Source organism: Lathyrus oleraceus, chromosome 6, assembly GCF_024323335.1.
Source record: "Lathyrus oleraceus cultivar Zhongwan6 chromosome 6, CAAS_Psat_ZW6_1.0, whole genome shotgun sequence".
NCBI lineage: Eukaryota > Viridiplantae > Streptophyta > Magnoliopsida > Fabales > Fabaceae > Lathyrus > Lathyrus oleraceus.
Genome location: NC_066584.1, coordinates 327,946,731 through 327,965,539, shown reverse-complemented (window position 1 = coordinate 327,965,539; position 18,809 = coordinate 327,946,731). Strand labels below are relative to the sequence as shown.

The 18,809-nt window shown below is 36.6% G+C and overlaps 2 protein-coding genes across 2 annotated transcripts; both read left to right on the top strand.

Annotated features, from left to right (window-relative positions):
* Nucleotides 1-3,721: 3,721 nt before the first annotated feature.
* Nucleotides 3,722-5,825, top strand: LOC127096839 (probable pectinesterase/pectinesterase inhibitor 41). Its single transcript, XM_051035377.1, has 2 exons — nt 3,722-4,643; nt 5,125-5,825. The coding sequence occupies exons 1-2, from the start codon at nt 3,722-3,724 to the stop codon at nt 5,823-5,825; spliced, it is 1,623 nt and encodes a 540-aa protein (XP_050891334.1).
* Nucleotides 5,826-15,253: 9,428 nt separating this feature from the next.
* On the top strand, nt 15,254-17,998 carry LOC127092753 (pectinesterase/pectinesterase inhibitor). Its single transcript, XM_051031641.1, has 2 exons — nt 15,254-16,483; nt 16,748-17,998. The coding sequence occupies exons 1-2, from the start codon at nt 15,439-15,441 to the stop codon at nt 17,716-17,718; spliced, it is 2,016 nt and encodes a 671-aa protein (XP_050887598.1). The 5' UTR covers nt 15,254-15,438; the 3' UTR covers nt 17,719-17,998.
* Nucleotides 17,999-18,809: the final 811 nt, after the last annotated feature.

Sequence of the window (18,809 nt, the reverse complement as noted above, 5' to 3'; positions counted from 1 at the left end):
TCCCATCCCGATGTTACATCTATCAGAGCACGACCCACTAAGGAGACTACACTAGACTCCAAGCATTCGCTTCTACTCAACTCATTTCTCGTTACCTGAAAAATAGTTGTAAGGGTGAGTTCCTCAATCAATATAATAAGCATTATAGAATATAATGTCATGTTAAGCAATTTAACACATTAATCACCCTAATCGCAACATACAATCAGTAACAGCACATCAGCTCAACCTCATACTCAACACCAACATAAACATAAGTATAATCTCAAATCATACTCCATAACAACACAACCACACGTATAATATTGGAATACATCCATTCATATTATACGCCATACATACATTATGCAATGAGACTCCACACATGCGGTACCGACTATTCTTGAACATATAGTTCAAGCTCACCGATCCCTCCAGATACGGCTACTAAGCTCACTAGTCCCACTCATTTGAGATCTAATGACTCACTCACTAATTCCTCACCATGGGAATTAGCTACAGCCCCGAAGGCTAGACTATGCACACTAATCATCTAGCATGCAAACATCAACAACAAATCCACAATGATTCACTCACTAATTCCTCACCATGGGAATTAGCTACAGCCCCAAAGGCTATGCTATGCACGCTAATCATCTAGCAATGCAGCATCAACAACAATTCACAACGGACATATGCTCACACTCTAAGCCATACAACAGTCCATTCACACATACATGCATAATACATACATTCACATCATTATGCATACCATCATACATCATCAACATATGTATCAACACATCATTATCATGTAAGTCAATTAAACACAGTATTAGCACACTCTACTAATACCTATACTGCTCAAAACAGCGGGAAATAATCCCTATTACATCATACGCCAACATAGGCCAACTCTCAATTATGTACACAACATTAAAAAGCCAATTTTTCCACTCTGCAACAGTGTTAACCGGTTAACGCCCTGGGTTAACCGGTTAACGCAGGCAAAAACACATTTTCTGGCAAAACGCAACAGTGTTAACCGGTTAACGCCCTGGGTTAACCGGTTAACGCAGGCAAAACAGCACATTTTCACAAATTATAACAATGTTAACCGGTTAACACCCTGGGTTAACCGGTTAACGCAGACAAAACAGCAGTTCCTGCGCTAACACAAGGCAGAATGCAGAATTCTCCGCATTTTCCGCCGTTGGAGGACTTCCGGACCTCCGATTCCGATTCCGTAAAAAGCTATACGTTCGGAATTTCACAACTAACCCAAACACAGATTCAATTACAGTCTAAATACAATTTATCCAACATAATTCTTCAGCATCAATAATCCCAATTAGGGTCAAATTAACGGCTTATCACTACCCATCACATATTATCCCATAATACCCATTAATCGACGATAAACCCCCCTTACCTGATTAATCCGGCGAATCTCAAGCTTCAAGCTCTTCTCTTCTCCAACCTTCTTCCTCTTGCTCCGCCTCTTGTCCTTTTTCCTCTTTCACGATCGCTTCTCTGCTTTTTCACGTAAAAACCTTTTTACTCCAAAATGGGCTCTTTTCCTTATTTCCAACATATATATATTTTCCAATAATAATAATAATAAAATTTCCAATTATTTAATTAAATTAATAAATATATTATTAACTCAATTTAAATAATTATTTTATTATTATCGGGGTGTTACATATCATACAAGTGTCAGTACACGACACATGTCGGACACCGCAACACGCCTAATTCTAGAGGTGTACGTGATTTATTAACTAATCAAACATATCTTAAATATAAAGATGCATCAATTTAAACTCAAATATCTATATATCATTCATCTTTGCCCCTATCACATGAGGGGAATTGTTCTCTGCACCCTTATATGTCCTCCCACACCACCGTGAAATTTCACAAATGTCCCTAGCATTCGGAGATGCATCTTCGAAAATACCTATTTTTAGTCATTTTCAGATGAAATTGATGGGGCATCCCTATTATGCCAAATTTTAATCCGGAGATGTATCTCCCTATGCACTAAGGATACATCTGAAGATGTATCTTCATAAACATCATTTATTTAAAAGTTAGTGGGTGGTCTGAAGATGCATCTCCATACGCTTTTATTTCATATACTCGCGTCAAACTTTCCATCTTCCTCCTTCATTTTCTAAAAAATTCTCAAACAAAATATTTGATCTCTCACACATTCAATCATCTCATCCATTCATTCAATCTTATATCATTTGAGCTCTTTCTCCTCCTTTCTAGCATCTCATAGATTCAAGCTTCTATTTCTCTTTCCTGTCAATCAAAATTTGTAAGTTTTTCAAAAAGAAAAATCTATTTTTATGTTTTGATTTGTAGTTAGTTCTTTCAGCTACATTAGTAGTTTTAGATACATTAGATAGTAGTGTAAACGAAATTGAAAGCCTACAAGAATATGAAATGGATTTTTTTTGGAGGGTTAGGGCAGCAATGACGTTCCTTATACTCTGGATGGCTGACATGTGGCTCATGTTTGATGTTTTCTTATCTTCCCGAGCGAGTGATGCAGCAGTTTGACTATCTGCAGATTATTATGACACCCTCCTATGAGCCCGTTCCTCTCCATCTGCCGTAGAGATCTCAATGCAATACTTAATGATTTCGAGAATCATCTGGTACCAGAGAAGTATCGCAGGGTACTAGCTCGTGTACAGAGTGTCTATGCAGACGGCTACATGACCTAGTTCTATAGGGTGTGACACCCTATCATGACATCAGACGCTCCTGGAAGACCACCTAGGCTAGCTAACCAGGAGGTACTTGAGGCTTAGGATGTCTACACCGAGAGCGTGACGACGATCTGTCGACATATTGTGGAGATGGGTAGTGCAGGCATAGAGGCATGACTCGTTGAGTATGACGGTCCCTAGTTGACCCTCGTGGAGAACATGGTTGCCAAGTTACGAAATATCGTGCAATACAGTCGGAGGAAGAGAAGACAAGGGGTTTGTTTAGTAGTTTGTGTTTGGATGTATTATTTTTTTGTATTTTCGGACAAATATTATGTATGGTGTTGCATTTCTGATTTAATGTATGACTTTTTACTTTCATTTATCTTTAATTAAATTTGATTTTACTATGATTTTACTTTGATTTTACGTGAATATAACTTGTCCTCAAAAAACTATAATATTAGAACAATGATGTTGTTCTGAAACCATTCAAGAGGATTTTCGGAGATACATTTCCAAAGTAATTTCCTCCTTGCAATTACCATGCTTCCAATACCTATAAAATAACTTCATATGACATTTCGGAGATGCATTTTTGAATACATTCAAATAATATACGAAGATGCATCTCCAAATTATATTTTGATCAAAATGGAATAAATATCATGATATCACATTTTGATATGATTTAGATGCGTCCGGAGATGTCCAAACGCATGAAGAGCAATTTCGAATTTTCAAGAGCCTGAAATATATTTAAAATTAACATTTCCTCGTAAGAGTTCTAGTTATGACACTACTGCGGGTTTGATCTGGAGTAAAGATTAAAAAGATTGCAACGAATAAATTTCACTAGTCAATAACTATTAAATACACCGTTTGTCGACCAGATTTTGAACCCTGCATAAATAGTTAATTCAATACAAACCTGTCAAAGTATATAAATATACAATAGTCTGTTAAATGCCACACACATCCATCTACCAATTTCTCATAGGTCCATAGCCCCCAACATGAAAACATCAACAACTACCTTATACACTTATGTTTCTCTCTTTATTATCATCTTTTTCTTCCTCTCTCCATCTCTATCTTCCATCATTTCCTCCCAAAACACCATATGCAACATCACACCCTACCCATCATTCTGCATAACAACTCTACCTTCTGATTATTTATCCATACATAACCAAACCCTTTTCTTCCTTCAACAATCCTTATCAATAACCAAAACAATTCTTCAGCTAACCTCATCTTATCTTAACCAATCTACCATTCCATTTTCCACTTTACTTGTCCTTCAAGATTGTCTTAATCTTGCTGAACTAAACACTGATCTCTTATCCACTGTCATAGAAGCCATTATTAATAGTACTGATAGTAATATTAATATATTCAGTAATCAAGTTTATGATTTGCAAACCTTGCTTAGTGCTGTTATAACCAATCATCAAACATGTTTAGATGGTTTTCTTGATGTAAATCCTTATCCCAAAATTAGAACTGCCTTATCAAATCCTCTTTCTGATGGGATCAAACTTTATAGCACATCTCTTGCTCTTTTCACTCATGGTTGGGTTAGGATTGATGTTAGAACTTCATCATTAGAGAAAACAATTACAATGAATAATAATAGAAAGTTGTTACAAACAAGTGTTGACAATGTAATGGTGACACAAAAAGTGGTTGTTAACCCTGATGGATCTGGAGATTTTGTCACCATAAATGATGCTGTGGATGCTGCACCTAATAAAACAGGCACCAACAATGGGTATCATGTGATTTATGTTGTCGCCGGGATTTATAGTGAGTATGTTTCTATTGCTAAGAACAAAGAGAATCTAATGATCATCGGAGATGGAATCGATCGGACTGTCATCACTGGAAGTCGTAGCGTGGTTGATGGTTGGACAACTTTTCAATCTGCAGCTTTTGGTAAGCAAATTATTGATTCAAACGCGCCCGCTCTAGTAATGTTTAAATTTTACTTTCATACCGCATAAAAACATAACTTATAAGTCAAGCTAAGGGTTAAAAAGAGTTGGAGGTCTAGGCTTCAAGTCCTGACAAATGTATAAATATAACACTAACAATTTGGCACTAACAAAACATAACTTAACTTGCAACTATCATGGTCATCGATACATGTATAACTTTTGTTAATGCGCTAGGCCATTGTTACATATCACATGATCAAAGAGACGAAAATTCATCTTACAGAGAAAATAAATTTTCTTAACTTACTTTCATATTTCTATTAGAAGTAACTTAAGGTAGTGCACGTGTCAAAAGTATTATTAGACTAGTAGTCTAGAAACACATGCGTTTTCTAGACGACAAGCCTAAATAACACGCAATAAGGCACATTGAATATTCTGTGTTCATTGAATAATGATTACTCTATATGTTAGTGCAGCTGTAGTTGGCAAAGGCTTTGTTGCGGTGAACATGACATTTCGTAACACGGCGGGATCCAACAAGCATCAAGCAGTTGCAGTGAGAAACGGCGCAGACATGTCAGTTTTCTACAATTGTAGCTTCGAAGGTTACCAAGACACACTATACGCGCATTCCCTTCGACAATTCTACAAAAACTGCAACATTTACGGAACAGTTGATTTCATATTCGGCAACGCAGCAGCAGTATTCCAAAACTGTAACATATATCCGAGACTCCCAATGCAAAATCAGTTCAATGCAGTTACAGCGCAGGGAAGAACAGATCCTAACCAAAACACAGGGTTCTCAATATGGAACTGTTACATTGTAGCAGCTAGTGAATTAAGTGGTGTGAATAGTAGTTATAATGATATAAAGACATATTTGGGTAGGCCTTGGAAGGAGTATTCAAGGACAATTTATATGCAATGTTTTATAGATGGTTTGGTTGATCCTAAAGGTTGGGTTGAATGGTTAGGGGAATTTGCATTAAGTACATTGTATTATGGAGAGTTTGGTAATTGGGGAGAAGGTTCAGATACTAGTAATAGGGTGACATGGGAAGGGTACCATTTGATGGATGGAAAAGATGCTGATGAATTCACAGTTTACAAGTTTATTCATGGTGACAAGTGGTTGCCATTGACTGGAGTGCCTTTCAGAGCTGGGTTTCAGTGATTGTATATTTTTTTCCTCTTGTTTCTCATTCTTTTCAAATTGTTTTTTTTCTCTTTCATTTTCTCTATTTTACTTTGATTATTCAAATGGAAAATATTGATTTTTACAATATAAAAATATTTTTACCGGTTGGAATTTTACTAGTTTCACATTCAATAGGAATAAGCTAAGTGATAAAATACTATATAGAAGTGAGCAACTCAAGTTACATATAGAGAATTTTTTACAAAAATAATCCACTTTTTTAGGGAAATTTCCAAAATACCCATAATTTTAAAAAAAAAATCTAAACTACCCCACTTTTAGGAGGAGTCGCCAATTGAATTGGAGATTCCTCTTAAAAATTGAATGGAGGCGCCAATTGGATTGGCTAAGGCAGGTGCCCTAGCCAATTGGATTGACGCCCCTATGTAGTACTTAAGAGGAGGCGCCAATTCAATTGGAGTATCAGTGTAAAATGTAATTTTTGTGATATAAATAGATGCGTTGTGTGAGTCATTGTTCCACATCTCAATTAATCATTTGACAATCATGTTTGGTGTTCGTCGCCGATACGAAAAGGTGATTTATGCGAGAGACAAACCTCAGATGCTGATGCTGTTCTGGAACATCACTACGTTCGATCAACTGAAGAGGGAGCTGGTTCGTTGGTTAGATAGGAAAATACCAGAAGGGAAAAGAATTAGAAGTATTGAGAGACTCGATAATATCTTTGGTTGGATGCGAATGAAGACTGATAAAGATGTTAGGGAAATGATGTTCGGTCGAGATGACATCAATTTGATTGTTGTAATCAGTTAGAAATATTTATGTTTTCAGATAGCTTATTTTGTACTGATGTTTGTTGTGAACCTCGTTGTAACAAAAAGTTAATGATATATAATGATTGAAGGTTACAGAAATATAATGTTACAAAAAACTTAAGACCTAGATGATGCTCCTCGATTGGGACAGTTGTTCTTGTTGTGTCCTGTTTGAGGACAAATACTACATAATCTTATCATTTTATCTGTGGAATCCATATCTGTCCTGATACGTGTGCTGTTTGGCCTTCCTTATTTCTTTCTACGCATCTCGTCGTTGTGCCAAACTATATCACCTTCATATGGAGGCCAGTATTCCTCCATTGGTAGTACCGAGAAGCTTTGATTATATACATTCATGACGGTGACGGTCTTGTACACATCAGATAAATGGTTGTAAGCGTCTTGACGAGTATAAGCGCATGCTGCAATGACATGGGAGCAAGGAATGTGGAAGGCCTGAAATTTGTGAAAACACATACTTCTACCGAAAAGAAAAAAAGAGAAAAGAAATGAAAAATGAAGATGAGATAAAAGCACTTGCCTAAGTCAAAGACTCATACCATAATGAGATACTCAAAGAAAGAAAAAAATTGAGTGAAAAAAAAAGAGTCAAGTTGGACAACACCCCATGAAATAATTTGTGCACAAAGAAAAGAAACAACATGAACGCCGAGTTTTAAACCTTCGTCATCCATTTCCTTGTATATCCCCACCGTACCTAAGCCCAGTTATAACCCAAAAGACCTCTAAAAGTGTGTGAATTTGGTTTGTGTAGTGAACGTAGAATTTATTCAAAAATTAAGAGTTGATATTGCATACCTTGATATTATGAGTGCTAAACACTTTAACCCCGAGAGATTTGGTGAGTGGTGTGAAGAAGTTTGCAGGTGAAGAAACACTCTGATATAGTAATGCGGTGGATAGTTCGAATGGGTGAACCAAAAGCTTAATCGAGAAGGAGGAAGATAAGTTGCGAATATCATCAATTGTATTGTGGAAAGAAGAAAATCCACGGTTGACCTCTGTGTTGTCTCTTACATCACTTGAGGACAAGCAATGAGATAAGTTTGGGGTTGTGATCGGTCACCATTTGCACTTAGTTTTCATCATCCATCCAGCATGAATCTTCAAGAATCGGTAACACTTTGTTCTTTCTTTTAGTTGATTTCCTAAGTTTTATCGCATTTCATAATTCCCTTCTTATTTTATGTTTTATTAGTGGTTCACCTCTTTTTGTCGCATTTTATGCGTGTCCGTGGTAGTTCTTTTTGGTTTCCAGATCCAACAATAAGCCCGAAAGATGCGTAAGGGAAGAACAGGAGTCAAAAATGGTTTGCAAAGCGAAATATGCGCAAAACAGGTGCCTGACACGGGTGCCCGTGTCAGCTGACACGACCCGTGTCAGCCTGTGCAGAAGTTGAAAGCAAGAAAGCAGAAAATAGGGGGCTGACACGGGTGCCCGTGTCAGCTTACAAGGCTCGTGTCAGCCTGTGCAGAAGTTGAAAGCAAGAGAGCAGAAAACTGGGGGCTGACACGGCCCGTGTCAGCAAAGACTGAATGAAAAGAGTTAACAGGGAGCCAACACGGGCGCCCGTGTCAGCTGACACGGTCAGTGTTGGCCAATTCGCTCCTTTTGCTGATTTTTATCTTTCCAGTCTCGTTGTAATTCCGGAGGGCAGTCTTGGTATTTCACGATGCTTTTGGATGATTTGGAACTATTTAGTCTACTATTGGTGAAGAGAAAAGGGACTTTTTTTGAGAGTACGAAGGATAGACAAAAAAGAGAAGAGAGATTTCAAGGGATTTGGAGAAGAAGAGATTTTCAAGATCGGAAGAGATTGAAGATCAACCTTCATCAACAAAGAATTGTAATGTCTCTATTTTGTAATTTTCTTTCTTTGAATACTATGAAAAGCTAAACCCCCCACTGCTAGGGGGGTGTCCCTGAATTGCTAATGTATGAACAATATTTCTATGTTTTTATCAACGTTGTTCTTAATTCAAATTATTATACAAAGTTCTTAATGCTTTTTTCTATCGGACAAATAGAATTTTGATCTATGGTTAGGGTTTAGGTCGGACAAACCACCTTATCGCTTTTTGTATAATAATACTTCGGTATAATCGCTTAGGAATAAGGATCAAACCGTAGTAGCCGTATATTCTTGTTACAATTGAGTATTTCTTAACGCCATTTTGTATAGCTAAGGAATTAGGATGGAAAATGATTGTTAATGGTTTTCGGCTAAGGAATTAGAGAAAATAATTCTTGAGAATCGGCGTTGAATAATTGCAACGTAGATATTATATAATATGGAAGTAGTGTAGTATAAAGCAATTCATACATCTTGCCCTAGCATGCTTCCTTATATCGATTAAAAGATTTTTATACGCTTTGTGTAATTTATTCTCGTAATTATCATTTCGAAAACAATCAACAAAACCTCTTTGGTCTTTTGTTCAATTGAATTATTGTAAAGGTTTGTACTTAATACGCAGTCCTCGAGATCGATACTCGGGATAACTCCCATTCTATTACTACATCGGTGCAAATAGTACACTTGCTATTTTACCGATCAATGGTGTTGTAGGTAGAGGAATAGTTGGTGGTCAAAAGTTAGACAAAAGTCACTTTCAGTGTTACAATTATCAGAAGCATGTTCATTATTATAGTGATTGTCCATAAAAGCAGAAGAATCAAGAAACTTATGCAAAACTGGCGAAACATGAAGAAGAAGAAGAGATGTTGTTAATGGTTAAAACGAGAGATGAAGAGAGATTCAAGGACCAGTGATACTTTGACTCAGGATGCTCATCACACATGTCTAGAAGGAAAGATTGGTTTGTCAACATAAATCCCTCAATGAAGAAAATGGTGAAATTGGCAAATGACAATACTCTAGCAGCTGAAGATGTTGGTAATGTTCTGATTATGAGGAAAGATGACAAAAGGTCAGTAATTTCAAATGTGTTATACATATCAGGCTGAAGAGCAATTTGCTCAGCATAGGGCAGTTAGTAAAAAAGAACTAGAAGGTGTCGATCAAATACAAGATGATGAGAGTTCTCGACTCAAATGGAAGGTTGATCTTGAAGGCTTCAATGTCTCAAAATAGAACCTTCAAGATTGAGCTTAATGTGATGAAGCAAAAGTGCCTTGCAACAACAACCAACAGAGATGAATGGATATGGAATTGTAGACTTGGCCATCTCAATTTCAAAGAAATCATAGATTTGAAGAGAAGAAATATGGTTTCAGGATTACTAAAAATTGACATTCTAAACGAAGTGTGTGAAGAATGTGTGCAGGCGAAGAAAAATGAGAACAACTTCAGTAGAGATGTAGGAAGCAGGTTGAAGAAATTCTTGAAGTCATATACTCTGTTGTATGTGGTCATATCCAGGTGGATTCGATTGGAGGTAACAAATAATTTGTTACATTCATAGATGATTTCAGTCAAAAACTGTGGACTTACCTGATCAAGAAGAAAAGTAAAGTGATTGAGGTATTTGCCAAGTTTAAATCTATGGTCGAAAGCTCAAGATTCTGAGGACTGATGATGGTGGAGAATATGTGTCGAAAGACTTCAACGCATTATGTGTGAAAGAATGGATTGTGCATGAGGTGGTGCCACATTATACTCCACAGTAGAATGGAGTCGCAGAAAGGAAGAATAGAACTATTATGAATATGGTGATAAGTATGTTGAAATGAAAGAATCTACCCAAAGAATTACGGGGAGAAGTTGTGTCGACTGTAACATATATCCAGAACAGATGTCCGACGAAGAAGCTAGAAGGAATCACACCAGAAGAATGTTGGTCTAGTGTCAAGCCTAGCTTGAGTCACCTGAAGGTTTTTGGATCTATCGCACATAGACATGTGCCAGATCAGTTGAGAAGAAAACTTGATGCCAAGTCGAGTCAAATGATCCTGATAGGATATCATTCAACTGAAGGATACAAGTTGTTCGACCCAGTGAACAAGAAAGTGGTGATCAACAAGAACGTGATCATAGATAAGCTTAAGGAATGGGATTGGACTGAGAATGTTAAGAAGGATTCAATGAGGATCTTTTGCAATTAACCAGCTAGTGAAGTCGAAAGAGAAGTTCGACAAGAAGTTAGAGGAGAAGCAGACCCAAGCATACCTCAAAGAACAAGACACTTGCCTACAAGGTTGCAATGAATAAGGTGAGCTGGTACACTATGATTTCTAGATAGATGTCAAACCAGTCAATGCAGCTGAAGCGTTGAAAGATTCGAAGTGGGTGAAAGCAATGAACAACGAACTAAAGTCAATCAAAGTCAACAACACTTAGTCACTTGTCGAATTTCCCCAAGATAAAAAGAAAATTTATGTGAAATGGGTATACAAGGTGAATTTGAATCCTAAAGGAGAATTAACTAGACACAAGGCGAGACTTGTGGCGAAAGGATTTCTTCAGAAAGAAGGAATTGACTTCGACAAAGTTTTTTGCACCTGTTGCTAGGATCGAAATAATCAGGTTGTTGTTGGTCTAGAAAACATGAACAACTGGCAGATGTTCTAGATGGATGTGAAATGTGCATTCCCGAGTGTCCCCTTAGAAGAAGAAGTTTATGTTGCACAACCAGCTGGGTTTGTGAAACAAGGCGAAGAAATAAAGGTGTATAGGCTGCATAAAGCCGTGTACGAACTTAAACAAGCTTCAGGAGCTTGGAACAAGAAGATAGATGGGTTTCTAAGGGAGAAGGAATTTGTAAAGTGAAAAACTGAACATGGAGTATATGTAAGAAGAAGTAAGAGTGAATTGCTTATACTATGTCTCTATGTCGATGACTTGTTGATAACAGGTAACTACAACAAAGGGATCGAAGACTTCAAAGGTGATCTTAACAAGGAATTCAAAATGTCAGATTTGGGTGACATTTCATATTTCCTTTCCATCAAATTCTACAAGAGTGGTAGAGGTTAGATGATGCATCAAAGAAGGTATGCAGGCGAAATACTCAAGAGATTTGAGATGCAAGAATGCAACCAAATTCCGACTCCAACTGAGCCCAGACTACAACTGTCAAAAGATTCAGATTTAGATGATGTCGACCTAACCCAATATATAATACTTACTGGTCCACTACGATACCTTTATCACACAAGGCCTGACATAACATACAATGTAAGTATGGTGAGTAGATTCATATAGAAGCCAAAGGTATCATATCTAGTAGCAGCGACGGGGATACTAAGGTATCTAAAAGGAACTCTTGACTATGACATTTTGTTTCCTGCAGCTGATGAAGGAAAATAATGAAAACTAGTGGGATACACCGACTCAAGTTGGTGTACTGATGATGAGGATCGAAAATCCACAATTGGCTATGTGTTTATGCTAGGTGGTGCACCAGTTGCTTGGAGTTCGAAAAAGGAGCTAGTAGTGGCATTATCGTCGCACAAAGCGAAATACATAATGGCTTCAATTTGTGTATGTCAAGCAATATGGATGGCGAATCTGGTCGAAGAGATAACAACGAAGAGTTGTGGAGTAATTACCATGAAGATCGACAACATGTCAGCTATCAATCTAGCAAAGAATCCGATAGCACATGGTTGAAGCAAGCACATCGAAATGAGGTTCCATTATCTTCGAGAGCAGGTAGTAGATGGGAAGATGAATGTGGAACACTACAAAGTTGATAATCAGATTACAGATATCATGACGAAGGGAGTGCAGGTCGAAGTGTTTAGAAGACTAAGAGCTATGAAGAATGTAGATAGCTTAGAGACAATGAATTAGGTAGGGTGTTAAATTATAATTCCTTGTGTCAAATCAGGTTGCTCGACAGGATCAAGGAAGTGTCGAATTACCTAGTGTGTTAAGTTGTGTTAGTGTGTCGAAGTGTCGAAGCATGTTGCCTCACACAAGATTTCGACTTAGGCTTATTTTAGTAGTGTTATCTATTTTTGGATTTTATAGTTTTGGGATTTGGATTAGGCAATAAGCTAACTTAAATCTATAAATAGAGGGAGTAACCCTTATTCTTGTATGAAGAGAAGAAAGAACTCATAACATTGTATTCACAGAATTTTGCACTTGCAAAGTGAATAAAGGAGTTTTCCACACAAAAAATATTCTTCTTCTCAAACATTTATTTTCTTTCTTTCTCAATTATTCTTTTCTTTTCATTGTCATTGTATGCGTGATAATAATCTTGTTCATCAAGATTGATGGAAATTCTCCATAGGTTGTAGTGAATTTCCAACAAACACTTGTACTGTTGTACAAACCACCTCTCTCCATATCGACCACCTTGTTCTTTGAAGCACTCATTGTGGTTAAGTTGAGTATTCTCATGTGCATTAAATCATTTCTTAAATGTACATAATATGGTAGAGATTGTTAGTATGTCTAATACATATTAGACACAATGTATGGTGAAGGTTCAATTATGGTAAGAGATCTTTTATGTACACTCACTCTAGTTGTTAACTTATGGTCAAGAGGAAGATGTTCAATAAGTTTAGAAGAGTTTGTAGCTTTCGCACCCTTGATGATGATGATGTTATTAAAGTCAGACGATGGGATACACCATATTGCAGTAGGCTTTATTTAAAGGCGTCAGATATCCAAGGTTTCTGTGAAAGGAGTTGGTAAAAATGTGACACAATATCTCAATGAATTTCAATTTGAGGTTAAGTATATGTGGTTCTGAGGCCATTTTACACAGTGTTAATAGGGTGTTGAGCAAGCGGTATGAAAATGGTTTTTGGCTATGCTCTCGGTAGATTTTGTGAATGGATATAACATGGTAAATTGGTTGGCCATACTGTGCGGGGTGGGGATTAAATGTCCATCTATTTCCTTGTGGGTTGAGTTTCTTCATAGTCAGGCAATGAGTTTGTACCTTTGGGATGAACATATTATATCAGACACTATATTGCAACAAGACGGCCCATTAGGACCACTCCTTTTTACTATTACCTTACACCTTGCTATTCATAAGATTAAAGAAAATTGCAAGTTTCTTTTTCATGTGTGTTATCTTGATGATGAGACCATCGTAGGGGATTCAAAATAGGTGGCTAAAGCCCTTGATATCATTCAAGAGATGGGTCCAAGATTGAACCTTGAATTGAATATTCGTAAGACTTAGATCTTTTAGCCTTCGATGATAGTAAACATCGACAGAGGTTGTTCCCTTCGGATATTTGGAGGTCAGTGTTTGGGATGAAACTGCTTGGAGGGGCCATTAGTTGAGATATATGTTTTATCCATGGGTTTCCATGAAGATAGCTATCAGGGTTGGTGAGTTAATGCACTTTATCCCATTGTTAAGGGATCCATAAAGTGAGTTTCATTTACTTCGATTCTGCATGGGTATCACAAAACTATTTTTGATTTAAGAACATGTTAACTAATTCACATGGAAAAGACAACTATTTGGTTTGATAAAGAATTGCGAAGGGCGATTAAAGACATTGTAGCTGGTGGATGTCCTTTCTTCAAGGACCTTCAATGGATGGTGACCTCTATACTTATTAGACTTGGGGATTGAGTTTGTACTCGTTAGTATAAACGACCTCATACACTTTTGTGGCTTTCACGACCAAATATTGAGTGTTTACAAGATCATATATTAAGAGACAGTGAAATATATGGTACAGACTCCGTTTTTGATAAAGTTTGGATGATTTTAGTGGTATGATTCTAGATTTAAACCTTAATGGTTTTACTAGCAAGGTCCCCCTTAAAGCCCAATATGTTTTATCCATAGGAGGAAGATCGACACTTACACTAACAAATGTTCTAGTGTACATTCTAGTGTACATGTGGGAAGGAGAAAAATATGCATGTGTGTATTTGACTGGGGTTTCTCCATTTGTGGTAATGGGGACGAGACATTTTATTATGGGACAAACAATTGTCCTCAAAATTACTTCAAGTAAAATGGTCAAATATTAGAAAACGTGTTACGATAATCAAGATGCTTTTAATCATTTGTTTAACAATGTTATGTTTTTTAGAACTATAAACATAATTTTTAACATGATTAATTTTGAAATTCAAAAAAATAGAGTGACGCATAATGTTTTGTCGTCCGTTGTCTTCCAATATGTAAATATGTAGTAGTTATTACTTCAATATTTACCCTTTGCTTTAGAAAGAAAAATATCCATGTAAAATGAGGTATATGTGGTCTTCATCTTCTAAATGTAATTAATGGTCATCAATTGCTACATGGTGAATAAAAAATGCAAAGGCGTCTTTTCATGAAAATAAAAAGTAAAATCATATTTCTAAAAATAGTGATGCTAATTGAGTTTTGCAAAAGTCTAATAAAAGTTTCTAACTAATAAAAAATAGACAAGATCTATGATCATACACAAACATGAATTAGTGTCGCAAGAGGAGAGACCCTGCTCACTAATTCAACCTTAAAATTAGCTTAATCTAAACACAAACCATGAAAATTCTATAGATTATGCGGCTTTTGCTCATCTGTATTTATAGAAAACACAAAATTAATCTAGCTTTTGGCTCTAAACCTCACATTTACCATAACAACTTCTAAACCATTCTTTAATTAATCCTCCTTCAACAATAATTATACGTTGGATGCCAATCAGAAATGCACACTCCTTCAAGTTTTGACAAAGGATTGTCGTTGCCTCATCAACAAAACCATTTCCCTCTATAGAGTATAAATTTGTACAATACAAATTTATAATTAAAGTTTAGACGCGGAGTTAGTTATAAATTTATATAACAAACATTATACACAAATAGAAGGCAAACATTCAAGAAGTTGCACCGCTATAAATCAAGATGAGTGAGGAAGATACAAAAAGAAAGAAGAGAATCGTTCTAATATGCACCTCAAGCTTTTTACTAGTGGCTATGGTGGTTGCTGTGACCATTGGTGTTAATAATAATGAAGTTATCACGGATAGCAGTCGTATGGCTTCAACCCAGAAAGCCGTGAAAACCTTTTGTAGTCCGACAAGTTTTAAAAAAGACTGCGAGGAAAGTCTATTGTCAGAAGTAGGCAGCACGACAGACTCAAGAGAGCTCATGAAATTCGCTTTCAATATCACCGTTGCGAAGATCAGTAAAGGACTCCAGAAAACACATCTCTTGCAGCAGGTTGAGAAAGAACCTAGGGCGAGTATGGCACTTAGCACATGCAAGAAGTTAATGAATCTTTCTATCGGAGAATTCCACAGGTCACTTGACGGAATAGCAAGTTTTAATCTCAACAATCTAGAAAGCATTCTTGTGAGTTTAAGAGTTTGGTTAACAGGTGCAATGACATATCAAGAAACATGTTTAGATGGTTTTGCAAACATCACCAGTGAATCTGGTACCAAGATGAAACACATTTTAAAATATTCGAGGCGTATGAGTAGTAATGCACTTGATGTCGTTACGGATTTGCAAAACGCAGTGAAGGATATTAATGCAACAAGAGATGACCGTCGTCTTATGGATGATTATAAAGGTTCTTTTGTTGGCGAACAAGTTGGTGCTCATGATGATGTGAATGAGGTTCCTTCTTGGGTAGGTGATGGTTCGAGTGCTGGTGTTCGAAGACTCCTTCAAGTGGCTCAAAATAAACTCAAGGCTAATGTCATTGTGGCTCAAGATGGTAGTGGACAGTTTAGGACTATCAATGAAGCTTTGAAGCTTGTGCCAATCAATGGCCAAAAACCTTTTGTTATTTATATCAAGCAAGGTATTTATCATGAGTATGTTGACATTACCATAGTAATGACTAATGTTGTGATGGTTGGTGATGGTGATAGGAAAACAATAATTACTGGCAACAAAAACATGGTAGATGGAATTGCAACTTATATAACCCCCACTCTCGGTACGTAAATCTTTTATTCTTGAAGAGATATTTCAGTGACTTCTTTTTTCGTACATTTTATGACATGCGGTCGATTCAGCTGAATTGATAGTTATTTTAGTTCAAAGTCAAATTTGTGGTTAGTTCAACCATATGAACTAACCACCTTTTATAAACTTGTGGTTAGTTCAATCATATGAACTAACCACGTTTAACTGTGTCAATTTTTCTAATATTACGAAAGAAAACTAATAATATATTGATGGTTATGCGTGGTTATTGCAGCTGTTGGGGCAGATTATTTTATTGCGATGAGCATAGGAGTTGAGAATTCAGCAGGACCCCAAAAGGGACAAGCTGTAGCCTTAAGAGTCCAAGGCGACAAGACAATTTTTTACCAATGTACAATAGACGGATATCAAGACACACTATATGCACACACTATGCGTCAATTTTATCGCGATTGTACGGTTTCAGGCACGATTGACTTTGTGTTTGGCAACGCGCAAGCCGTTTTCCAGAACTGCACATTTGTAATTAGAAAACCATTAGATAACCAACAATGCATTATAGTTGCACAAGGCAGAGCAGAGGAAAACCAACCATCAGGATTTGTAATTCAAAATAGCCGCATTGTTGCTGATCATCCGGAAGCTCCAGTGACCTTCAAAGCTTATATCGGTCGTCCGTGGAAGCACTACGCGAGGACTATTGTCATGGATACTTACATAGATTCGGTGATTCAGCCTGACGGGTTTATGCCATGGGAAGAACCGGATAAAACACTTACTGGCATGGACACTTGTTTTTATGCTGAGGTTAATAATACTGGTCCTGGTTCTGATAAATCAAAGCGCGTAAAATGGCTTGGGGTTAAGAACCTTACACCAGAATCTGCACATATTTTCTATCCATCTTTGTTCTTTCAGGGAGATGAATGGATTAGGAGCACTAGAATTCCTTACACTTCTGGCGAGACACCACTCCCAACTCTAAAGTTGGCACCAACCCCAACTCCAAAGCCGTCTGGTGAGGCACCAACCCCATCTCCAAAGCCGTCTGGCGAGACACCACTCCCAACTCCAAAGCCGTTTGGAGAGACACCACTCCCAACTCCAAAGCCGTTTGGAGAGACACCACTCCCAACACCAAAGCCGCTTGGAGAGACACCACTCCCAACTCCAAAGCCGCTTGGCGAGACACCACTCCCAACTCCAAAGCTGGCACCAACCCCAAAGTCGGCACCAAAGCTCTAAGTTAAGGTTTTTCAGACGTGCAAAGGTCAATATTTGTATATATAGTTTTCATATTTACTAGATTACATACATAGTATGAAATTGCTACATTTCATGTTAGAGATGATTATGTGCAATTATCTTCATACTGAATACATAAATTCAATGATAATTTCCCAGCCTGCCCCAATCATGTTACAAGCACACTTTTGTAGTGCATTTAACCTAGTTGAGTAATATAGGGGGGAAATTAAGAAATTATCAATTCATAATTGATGTAAATTTTGACATTTTATTTTCGAGTGACTTCATAATAATCCTATTTTATATTTTATATATATTTTTAAGCTTAATCATACATTTGATCCTTGCAAAAATAGAATACTTTAGATTTAGTCTATATAAATATTTTGTTTTGATGTCAGACATGTCTTTCACCTCAACCAAACTATTTAGATTAACATAAAATTTGTGTTTTTTAGAATTAAAAGATACAATGTTTGCATTTCTGTCCCGCCCTTTTCTTTTTTTACAAGGTTGATCAAAATTTAGGCCTACACGATATTGAAATTTGCTCCTCTATTTTCAAAATTAAGTTGTTCTGATTTTACTCATCAATAGTTTTTACATTCAATTTAACACGAATTTATTCTTAAAAAAAGTTAAATTGAAAGAGTTTAAATGTTAACCCACGATTTTTGAGAACTATATTTGTAACTACTAAAAACTTTAATTTTAGACTCTTAATTATATTTTTTAATGTAATAAATGAGAATAGCATATTGAGAAAGCCTTTTATAACAAAATGCAATTAGAAAAGAACAAAAAAAACGATAGTGATAAATCAACATACAAAAAAGTATAGTCTAACAACAACAAAAAGACTACAACATCAATGAATTGAAAAACGACGATAATGGAGGCAGTTAAGCCACAAGTGAGTCAAATCAAACAGCTTTGTTCTTTGATTTAATCCATCACAAAATTTATAATTTCACTTCCTTAGTTATGTGATGAGTTGAAGATTTATTATGACCAATATTATGATTGTCATGTTCTTTTCACATAGCTTAAGCACAAGCCATCCAAATAGCTTACAAGTCACCATATAT

Coding starts and splice junctions, on each gene's coding strand:
- LOC127092753 (XM_051031641.1), top strand. CDS start 15,439: ATGAGTGAGGAAGATACAAAAAGAAAGAAGAGAATCGTTCTAATATGC. Junction 16,484..16,747: donor TTATATAACCCCCACTCTCG/GTACGTAAATCT, acceptor TGGTTATTGCAG/CTGTTGGGGCAGATTATTTT.
- LOC127096839 (XM_051035377.1), top strand. CDS start 3,722: ATGAAAACATCAACAACTACCTTATACACTTATGTTTCTCTCTTTATT. Junction 4,644..5,124: donor TTTTCAATCTGCAGCTTTTG/GTAAGCAAATTA, acceptor ATGTTAGTGCAG/CTGTAGTTGGCAAAGGCTTT.